The 11,044-nt window shown below is 42.0% G+C and overlaps 1 protein-coding gene across 2 annotated transcripts; it reads right to left on the bottom strand.

Annotated features, from left to right (window-relative positions):
• Positions 1-227: 227 nt before the first annotated feature.
• LOC127128493 (uncharacterized) lies at positions 228-5,477 on the bottom strand. 2 transcript variants are annotated; one of them, XM_051057845.1, is made up of 3 exons: positions 4,756-5,477; positions 4,571-4,635; positions 228-2,153 (listed from the first exon to the last, which is right to left on the bottom strand). In XM_051057845.1, the coding sequence occupies exon 3, from the start codon at positions 2,106-2,108 to the stop codon at positions 387-389; it is 1,722 nt and encodes a 573-aa protein (XP_050913802.1). In that variant the 5' UTR covers positions 2,109-2,153; positions 4,571-4,635; positions 4,756-5,477; the 3' UTR covers positions 228-386. The 2 variants fall into 2 exon arrangements, with proteins under 2 accessions (XP_050913802.1, XP_050913801.1); XM_051057844.1 differs by having other exon boundaries at positions 4,571-5,477.
• Between the last annotated feature and the right edge of the window lie 5,567 nt (positions 5,478-11,044).

Here is an 11,044-nt window from a genome sequence, read left to right as displayed (position 1 = left end):
TATCATGATTAATGCATGTATGCAGTGTCTATCCATATGAAGGACACTTTGTCTCTCGACCCTGGCATCATCGAGACAAATAATAAGCCGGCATTAACATTCTGATTAGCAGTGTTTGATTTTGTTGTGCAGATCGGAGATATGTGATTTAGCAAGAATACCCCCAACCATGTGTGTGCTTGTGTAAGTGCATACGGTAAAGCAAATAAAGCTTGTCACCCAATCACTGAATAGAAACCATCATTACATAACCAAAAAGTGCACAATCGGTGCAATAGTCATACATCAGATCAAATATCAAATACAATCCTCCAGAATAGAAAAGAAATACAGACAAAGTGAATTCCGTCAACAAGCCTGACGGTAATTCAACACAAATGAAAGATCTAGCTAGATGAGGGTCCCACAGATGGCCCTATCTCATCTTCCATCCTCGCGAACTCTGCGGCGAACCTGAGCTCGGTATTCTCCTGCTGTAGTCTTCCAACTTCCTTCTGATGAATCTTCATCTGCCTGAAGTAGTGGTCTCTCTCAGCCATATAGTGATCTCTCTCTGCAATGATCTTTAGCTTCTCTGACTCCTTGACTTGCAGCTTTGCCTCCCACTCAGCAATGAGACCCCTGACTCTGTCATCTCTCTGATCCTTCACTATGATTTGCCTTCTCTTCTCATCTTCGATGACTTTTGATGCTCTGAACAGCTTCTCCTTTGTGATGTCATGTTCCCTGTTGGACGATGCTAAAGCTTGGCTGATCTTCCCATAGTAGGCTGTATCCATCTCGAAGCGTTTGGCCTCCAAAGCATGTCGCTTGTCTTGATCTTCCATCTTCACTTTGATTTCCTGATTAGCTGCCTGAAAATGAGCAACACTTCTCTCCAACTCCGCTTTCTCTGCAAGTAACTGATCTCTGGCCCTCTTCATCTCAAGGAACTCCTCCATGCTGACAGAAGAACTTGGACCCTCAATCCTAGGACACACTGAGTCACCTCCAGGGAACGGTAGAAATGTAGACTCAATCCTCTTCCGCAACCAATCCTCAAATAGTGGAAAATACCGGCAGTTGACTTTGCCGTAAGGAACCTTACCCCTCCTCTGGATATCTCGCCATTCGTCCAATACCTGCCTCAACTTGGTCTGGTTACCATCAATCGGGAAATAGAAGGACTCCTGAATCTCTCGCCCGAGAGGAGGACCCTCTATAGCAAACCCCATCTGTCTCCGGAGAAGCATCGGGTTGTAATTAATGCAACCCTGAACTCCCACTAAAGGCACATTAGGTAAACTCCCGCAACTGCAGATGAAGTCCCGACCAGCTAAACCATTATGAGTCCAAGCAATGTCATCAGCCCGCAGACCCATCAATCGAAAGGACCACTTCACACTAGGATCAATCTGAGCAAAGGCACCTCGGGAAGGCAAATATCCCATGAACCACCTAAAGAGTAGCTGAGAGCAGCATCTGACCAGACCACCACGCCTCTTCTCATTCCTGTTATGCACTGAGTAGTATACATCTCCAATCAGGGTAGGAATAGGGTTTCTCTTCATAAACAACCTGATAGCATTACGGTCCACGAAATTCTTCTGGTTAGGAAACAGAACAATCCCATAAATGCTCACAGCAATCAGAGCACAAACCGTCTTCCAGTTACCCACAGCAGCATGTTCCTTGGCATTAGCCTCCAAGAAACTCAAATGAAATCCAGGTAACTTTCCCTTCTCCTTCCAACCTTCCTTGACCATTTCCGGACTCAAATAAAGAGCACGTGAAATCCCAAGGACATCCGGCTCCGCCCTAGTGACATGGAAAGGAATCTGATCACGGATCTGAATACCCAGGATGCTGACATAATCCTCCATCAGAGGTCCCAACAGATAGTCTGGAAAAACGAAACACCTCAACCCAGGGTCATAGAACTGAAGAAGAGTGTGGATGGCGCTCCTGTCGCAGTCAGTGAGTCTGAAAACCATCTTCAGAATACCGCCGTATGACTCTCTAAACATTCCCACATGGTCAGGAGTAATCAATGCTATCATATCCTTGAGCACACCAATCTCTGGATCAAAGAAACTGTAGGCAACATTGTCTTTCAAACCGGTCCTCATATTTGAACAGAAATCTCTCAACCAGAATCTCGATCAAAAGTGTCCCTGCATATGGGTAAACATGGGTTAGATGCAATTAATGCAAAATGTAATGATGCTGATGAATGAATGCAATGCGTTGCCATCCTCCAAGCCATCTGATCATTTGCACTGAATCTGGGCTCTGAACTGATCATAACCATCTGAGGAATGTACAATCCCAATTCTGACCCACGGGTTCCGAAATAAACGGAAGACAGATACATCATCATCACCATCATCACCAAACCATATCCGAGTAGACACATCACCCTTATCTGAATCGGCCCGGGGAACCCGAAATAAACGGATCCCCACTGATAAAATATCTCGGCCCGGGGAATCCGAAATAAACGGATCCCCACTGATAAGTCACGGACAGCACTCCGGCGTCACAGCAATAAATAACCATAAATCCGACTTATAATTATGTCTCTGAATCACAGATCAAAAGGTCACCATCTGAAGGTTATCTGAATAAACATCTGACAGAACAACCCTCCCCTCACAGGTAGGTTCTAAACAAGCCATCCTAAGGCGGATAATAGTCTCGACAAATCGGGCGGAGATACTCAATGGGTTTGCCCTTTCGGGTGTGCCATTGTAGCTCCCTTAAAATCGTCTAAACCAAAGATCCGGGAATGATCGGTCACCAGAGTCAACAACTCAAATGGAATGACTCAAACAAAGCGGAATATCCACAGAGATGAGCACTATCAAGTGAGTCTCGTCCGGCTTGTGGCACATCACGCCGCCAGGCACATGTTGACTTAACATGAAAGAGGCAACGTGAGACCACACTAGTCCTAGGTGTATACTCGGGCCTGGGTTTTAGCCCCACTCAGAACACCCACCCCAAACAACAGAACCACCTGCAGAGGGCGGCAATAACATGATAGTATGATGCATGCAGACATTAATGCAAATATAGATACACACTGGTTAGAATAATAAACGCAATAATCAACACATACAAGCAACCTAAACCAATCCTAGAACGCTAGGAAGGACTCGCTTAGGGACGATGGACCAGCATAGGTCAACATGTCTGTTATCCCCAGCAGAGTCGCCAGCTGTCGCATCCTGCGAAAAATCAACCGGCGAGCCTCGAAAATAAAAACACACAGAGCCGCCACTAAACGTTATTTATCCCAAGATAGGGAAAGGAAACGCTCAGAGAAACCTGGAAAGACATGGTCTCGCGACCAGAGAGAAAAGGTTCGGGAGTCGGTTACGCGAGGGGAAGGTATTAGCACCCCTCACGTCCGTCGTACTCGACGGGATCCACGTCCTAGAATAAAGAAAAGGTTGCTAAAACATCACACACACACACGGGGAACGCAGGTGGGGTTAAGAGGAACGAGCTCGATAAGGTATCGCACCTTATGCCTACATATCTTGTCTGGAACAAGAATCAGAGCCACTGTAGTTCGGCTTACGCACGCCAAACAACACAAAACAACACAAACAAGCAAGAGTGACAAACATGGAGCCCGACAACCACTGGATGGAATTACGTCGGCATCCGAACCAAAACACGCACAAAACGGCAAACTTGGAGCCCGACAGCCAATCACTGGGCTTACGTCGGCATCCGAACCAAAACACCAAACAGCACAGTCAGATAACAAGTAAACGCACGCAAAAAAGAAAAAGGTTGCCCGGAGTGGTCTCGCACGACCACCTGCCTACATACCTCGTCTGGCACGAGGATCAGGGCGATGTAGTTCCCCTGAAAGGGACTAAATTGCTAACCAGAAACCGGGGAAAGATACACAACTAGGGAGCTGAGACTCGAGCCTAATGTTGTCATGCATCGTTAACCCTAAGTTCGGTTTTCTATCCTACTTGCATAAGCAAACTAACCTAACCAGGAAAGAAGCTAGCACATAAGCATACCATCATATATCAACATTAAATGAGAACAGGCATCTCAAACAAACATGTCAATCAAATAATCACAAAACACCCACTATAACCAAACAAGAGGCTCAATCAATGGGGTTTGACCGCCGAAGCGAGTCGTCTGTACAGGCTGGTTTTGCTCTTAACCTTGCCATTACGAGGCTAAGGTGAAGCAGATGAAAGGATGAAGTGAGGATCAGACCTCACAGCTCTTATCCCTAACCAGGGAGAGCTGACAAATGAGCATGGGTCCAGAATAGGGGAACCCTTCTATACTCGATGACTCTGACACAACAGATCTTGGGCTTTTGATCTCAATGCTACAACCATGTAATGGGAGCAAGGAGATGACTCACTGAATAGTGGGGGACAGGTTGCTTGTCCCTACCTTCCACCAATTGCCTTCTTTGAAGGACTTTTCCTGCTTGGGCTTGAAAAATAAACATACACAAGCATTGCCTCTTAAGGAGGACTTCAGACAATTTGCCCGGCCCGGTAACAGCCGGGTCTCCAGACTACATGAAGTAAGAAGGTTATACCTCAAATGCAAGTTGCTTAAGCAAAGCAAAGCAATAGTTCACAAGGAACTGAGCAACTAAAGTACCTGGAAACAATCAAACTCAATCAGTAATCAATCAGACAAACTATACGGCAAACAATCAAACAGTTTAAACAATACAACACAAAGCAAGCTCAAGGCTTAAGCCCAAGCTCCAACACCTACAAAAAAATGTTATGTTAGTGTACAAACATCCACAACATCAATCAAAATTGGATTTGGATCATTCTCCATGTACATTATGCTTTTGATCCTGAAAAACCAAGCAAATATTAGCAACTAGACCACTAGGCCAAGCCTAGGGTCCAAAAGCAAGAAAAAAATTAAAACAGCAAGGTATCCACCATCCAACATCAAATTAACATCAAACAAGAGCAAACATCATTGGTCTCATGTTTATATCATCCATCAAGTTCAATTCATGCACAAAACAATCCATATTGGTTCAAATGAAGCACCAAATATACAAACAGAAGTATTGCATTCAAAGCCATGCCAAAACACATCAAAAAAATCTCAAATTAAATACACCTAAACAGGGGTCAATCAAGGTCTACCATGTCAAATTTGAGCTCAATTGGGCAAATGGAACCATGTCAATGAAAATCAACAAAAACAGACACCATTTCATGCTTCAATTCATACCATCAATGCATACATCCACTTCAAAAATTCATATCTCATTGAAAACAAAAAAGAAATGGATGAGACCAAAACAAGGAGGTCCTAAAATGTGTCTAGTTCATGCATATCAAATTTCATGGCCATACAATACAATGTGAGCATTTCCCAATCATTCTACCAACCTATGTCATATGAGCTTGCACAAATGATCTCCAGAAATGAAAAATCATGATCAAATAGAAAATGCAGTGAAAAATTCTACAAAAATTCATACAACATCACGACATGCTAACTAACCATCATGCAAAATTTCAGCCAATTCTAACATGTATAGGTCACTCAAAAAAATCCTGCAAGTTGACATAATGAGGTGTGACACAAATTGTCACACCTAAGTTCCAGAATTTGCTGCTCTCTAACCAGGTATCCAAAATTCATGAAATTTACATATAAATAATCCTCAATGAGTCAAGAACCACCACAAAAATTTTCAAGAATTTATTCTACATTATGAGCATTTCATGATCAAATTACAAACATGTATCAAAAATGGACATACAATGGAAAACCCTAGGTCAACTAAAAAAATTGCCAAGCACAACTTTGACCAATAGGTCAAAAAAAACCTACACAAACCAAGGAAGTCAACAAAATTTTTCTCATATTTTTCTGATTTTTTTTACTATTTTTTCTGAATTTTTTAATGTGTTAAACATTTTTAATAATTAAATAAAATATCAGAAAATTATGAGTAATTATAATTGGCGCTGGCGGGAAACTAGCTATTTGAAAATTCAAATGGATTTCAAGATCAAACACGGTTTTCATCTCCTTCTTCGTCCAGAAATTGCCCAGATTTTCCAGAAACGGATGAACACGAAACATCAACCAAAACGAGTAAATGGATACTCGTTGGAAAGGTCTTTGAACCTAGATTACGAATCTCCACTTAATTTCTTCCAATTCTTCCTAGGTTCTACGGATCGAGCATGTTAGGGTTTCGAATCCAATGTTCAATTCAAGACATCTCATGCTACGGTTCACTACTTGCAAAACTAAACACATATCCATGATCTATGATGAACAGGCTTCACAACGCATATAATAATTGCACATTTCATGAGATTCGAAAAAACTCCAACCTGTAATGGCAGTGCTAAAACCAGCGTCCTTTGCTCTCAATTCCTTGAAACAGCAAGAGTAGAGGGATGAGGAAGATGATAAGTGGTGCTATCCGCAACTGCCTTTGCTCCTATCGTCCATAATTCGATTTTGCCATTGTTGAGGTAATTTTGGACAGTTGAGAATCCGAGCCTAATTCCTTCCAATGTGCCAAAACAGATGGTGTAGATGATGCAAGGGTTCCAAATCAAAAAGAATCACCAAAACGGTTGAGAATTGAGGATGAAACTTGAGATTGAAGCTTGTTGTGTTCTTGAGGGTTTGGAGAGAATGTGAGAGATCTAGATCCAATCTTGGGAAAAGTGTTTTTCTGTTATGATTAGGCAAGGATTTAGAATATATATGTGTGCTTAATTGATCACTAATCATGTAATTAACCAATTTGGCATAATTAGTGATAATGTAATTTTTGCAAATGAGGGCAAAATAGCCAATTCACAATGACAGCACATGCCAGCTCAAAATTGGTTCCAACATGTCCAAAACACCATATGTGAAGTGTAGAAACAATTCCCATTGCAATTGGTTGCTTAAATCTCATTTTCACTATGTGTATGTAAAGTATCCATTTTTAACCATTTCATTTTTCATGCCAAAACTCAAACCATGTGCATTAACCATGAAATGAATATTCAAACACACTTAAAATGCCATTCCTGAGGTGTTGGAAAAAGTCCCATTCAAAAATTCCCAATATTTTGACTTTTGGACAATTTTGCCCCTGGTCCAATTCAGCTGTCCAGTTGAAAAGTGACTTTTTGCCTTGGCCATTTTTGAACAAATCCAATGATGCACCCTCAAAGTACATGTCAAATGGAGTTTGTGCATATAAAGAACTTGCAATTTGGACAAACCATGTGGAAGTTATGGCCTCCTGATTACGGGTTTTTTTGAAATTCACTGAGCCATATTTTGCAAACCGTACATTGGATTTTCAAGTTCTTGGACTTTTTGGAAAGGTGAGAACAAGATCTACATCTGTCATGTTGAACAATTTTTCATTTGAAGCTTCCTTGGACTTCTGTTTTTGAGGTAAAAAACTTTCCATTTTTGGAAACTTCAGTTACAAGTCACTTGCTATTTTTGGCAGTTTTTGTCCTGACTTGATTTTCTTCATTTTTAAGCCTTGCAATCTCATTTAACACTTGTTCCAACATGAATGAAGTGTGTCTAACTCATTTCCACCTCCAAATCCACCAGATCATGTACAGTTGACCACAGTTGACTTTTCATCTGATAGATGAATTTGGCAATGCATTGATCAATCTGAGCCCCAATCTTCAACTGAAATGGCTCAAGGGTGACACCCTAGCCTCAATAAGCACAATATAATCACAAAATGAACCTCATCTCCATCTCAAACCCCATCTCCTGATCCAGCCCTGCTTGGCCCAATACAACTGATTAGGGTTGACCAGTGGTCAAAACCCTAATCTCAAGGAATCTTCTTCAATCTCCTGATGACATCCAACCATGGTGATGATGATGTATCGATTCAATCAACATGAAGACCAATACCCTTGGGAGTCACAAAACCCTAATTCACAGCTCAATCCTCAGATGGCCCATGATCAATCAGTACAACCCTAGGCTTGCATTTTCTGACTTCCTCATCTTCTGATCAAGACTTGGGAAGATAGCTTGCACTATGTAACCACATGTTATGCAATATGAAATGCCTAATGTCTTAAAATGAAATGCAAATATGTTAATGCTAGTCCCAAGAGAGGAGGGCAAATTTTGAGGTGTTACAACAGGTCAACTTCTTTATATCCCCAGCAGAGTCGCCAGCTGTCGCATCGCGCGAAAAACCGGCGGGAAAAGAAAGAAACAACAGAGCCGCCACCGTGCGTTATTTATCCCAAAAGAGGGAAAGGAAACGCTCGAAGTAAACCTAGGAAAGAACATGGTCTCGCGACCAAAGAGAATGGGTTCGGGAGTCGGTTATGCGAAGGGAAGGTGTTAGGCCCCCTACGCATCCGTAGTACTCTACGGGATCCACGCACAATAGAAAGGAAAATGGTTGCTATAAACACTGCTCAAATAAACATCTACACAGGCTGAAAGAAACGAAAGAGACTGACTGAAACTGAACTCGGCAGGATGTCGCATCCTGGGCCTACTTAGTCTATCAGGCATAGACATCAGAGTCAAAGTAGTTCGGACTGGGGAGACGACACATGCTCGCTAGGATATCGCATCCTGTGCATACGTATCTTCTCGGACGAGAGAAGAATCAGAGCATTCGTAGCTCGGCTGACACGCACACAAACAAACAAGACACAGGCAAACGTGGAGCCCGACTGCCAATCACTGGACTTATGTCAGCATCCGGACCAAAACACACACAGGAAACCAACTGCCAATCGCTGGACTTATGTCGGACTCCAAACAGAACACACACAAGGGTGGTTAAGACACAAAGGGTTGAAAAAGAAAAAGGGCGCCCGGAGAGATCAGCTCAATCTCCTGCCTACATACTTCATCTGGTGTGAAGATCAGGGCAATGTAGTTCCCCTACGCAGGGACAAAGGATCTAGCCTAACCAGATAACAGAGGGAGACACAACTCTAGGGAGACTACGACTCGAGCCTAGATGTTGTCATGCAAAATCAACCCTAAGTTAAGGTTTCTAGCTAAATGGCACAAGGGCCAACCTATCCTAGACACGACTTGCACAGGAAGCAAGGGTCTCGATTGCAACTAGGGCAAGAGAAAGGGGAAGTCTCAATCGCAACGAAGGCGAGAGAAAAGGATTAGATGTTAGTGGTTAGTCAAACTCGGCAAGACATCGCGTCTCGTGCCTACGTATCTCATCTGAACATGAGAATCAGAGTTGCCGTAGTTCGGCAAAACAACTCTAAGCATGGCTTACACAGGAAGCAAGCCACACAGACTTGACTTGCACAGGAAGCAAGTCAAGCACAACCTACCTTGCACAAGGGCAAGTCTAAGCTACACCTAAAGAGGCAAAGCAAACAGGCAATCACAAAAAGCACACTCTATATGCATACAAGAGGCTCACACAAGGGTTAGGCACTAGGGCCAACTGGAATAGGGTAAGTGTGCTCTTAACCTTGCCATTGAGAGGCTAAGGTGAAGCAGATGAAAGGATGAAGTGAGGATAAGACCTCACAGCTCTTATCCCTGGCCAGGGAGAGCTAATAGACAAATGAGCATGGGTCCAGAAAGTGGGAACCCTTCTATACTCGAAGACTCTGACACTGTACACTTTGTACAAGATCTTGGGTTTGTATCCCAATGCATCAACACACAGCAGTGTGAGCAGAGGGATGACACAACAAGAGTAGTGGGGGATAGATTGCATATCCCTACCTTCCACCAATTGCCTTACTTGAAGGACTTTTCCTGCTTGGGACAATTTTAAACATACACAAACATGGCCTCTTAAGGAGGACTTCAGACAGTTTGCCCGGTCAAATAACAGACCGGGTCTCTAGACTACATGAAGAAAGAGTAATTATACCTCAAAAGCAATTGCTAAATAGCAAAGCAAGCAAGTTCAGAGAACTTAAGCAACTAAAGTACCTGAAAAAGTCAAAACAATCAGCAAACAGTTCAAAAGTTTAAATCAAAAGGAATTGGTAAACAGTCAATACAGATGGTCAACTGTGCAAGGCACAAGACCCAAACACATGAGTCAAACCTACAAAACAAAGGTTAGCATATGATAAAACAATCAAGTTCAATCAAGTTTGAATGATCTTTGAGGCATTGGTGCTTAACCTGAAACAGGAACTCAATTGTAAGTCCAAAAGACCACTAGGACTAGCCTAGGGTCAAGGATGAAAGAAAAAGTCAAAACAGCAAAGAAAAGTCAACCAAAGTCAAGGTCAAACATTTAAGAAGCTATCACAATTGGGCCCACATTCAAATCATGCATCATTGTCATTTTATGAACATTTGAAGTCAAAGTAAGGCAAATGAAAGCACAAAAAAGGTCAACAGAATGACTTGCATCAAAAGTCAACCCAAACAATCTCAAAAATCATCAAATAAATCAAACTCAATCCTAACATCTATCATGGTAAGCATGTCAAATTTCATGGCATTTGGATGAGAGGAAGGCAGTCAATGAAAATCATGAAGTCAACATAATTTCAAGTAAGCACAATGAAAGTCAACAAACATGGGTCAACTTCAAAAAATCATAACAAATTGAAAATAGATGAGAAATGAATGAGATTAACACCAATGCAAAGCTCAAGATGTCTAGTTATCACATATGAAATTTCATGGTCATACAATATGGTATGAGAATTTCCCAAAGGATTTGGCAACATGTAGCACAAAAAGTCAACATTTGACTAGGCAGGGAAGAAAAATCTCAAATAAATGGAAAAACAGCACAATTAATTCCAAGAAAATTCACACATGAACTAGACATGAAAGGGAGGGATCATGCAAAATTTGGGGTCATTTGGATGCAAGGAAGCATGTCTACCAAAATTGGGAAAATGCACATTCATGGTGTGACACAAATTGTCACACCCTACTTCAAAAAATCAAAGCTCACACACCACATATGATAAATGCACAAACTTTATATCAAAACAAAGGTGAATGTGTCTAGTTTCTCCACAAAAAATTTTAAGGTCAAAGGATGCAACATGAGTATTTCACAAAA

Source organism: Lathyrus oleraceus, chromosome 3 (assembly GCF_024323335.1).
Source record: "Lathyrus oleraceus cultivar Zhongwan6 chromosome 3, CAAS_Psat_ZW6_1.0, whole genome shotgun sequence".
NCBI lineage: Eukaryota > Viridiplantae > Streptophyta > Magnoliopsida > Fabales > Fabaceae > Lathyrus > Lathyrus oleraceus.
This window is presented reverse-complemented; position numbering and strand designations above follow the sequence as displayed.

Excerpts from the sequence above, each read along its gene's own strand:
- LOC127128493 (XM_051057844.1), bottom strand. The coding sequence starts at position 2,108 with ATGAGGACCGGTTTGAAAGACAATGTTGCCTACAGTTTCTTTGATCCA.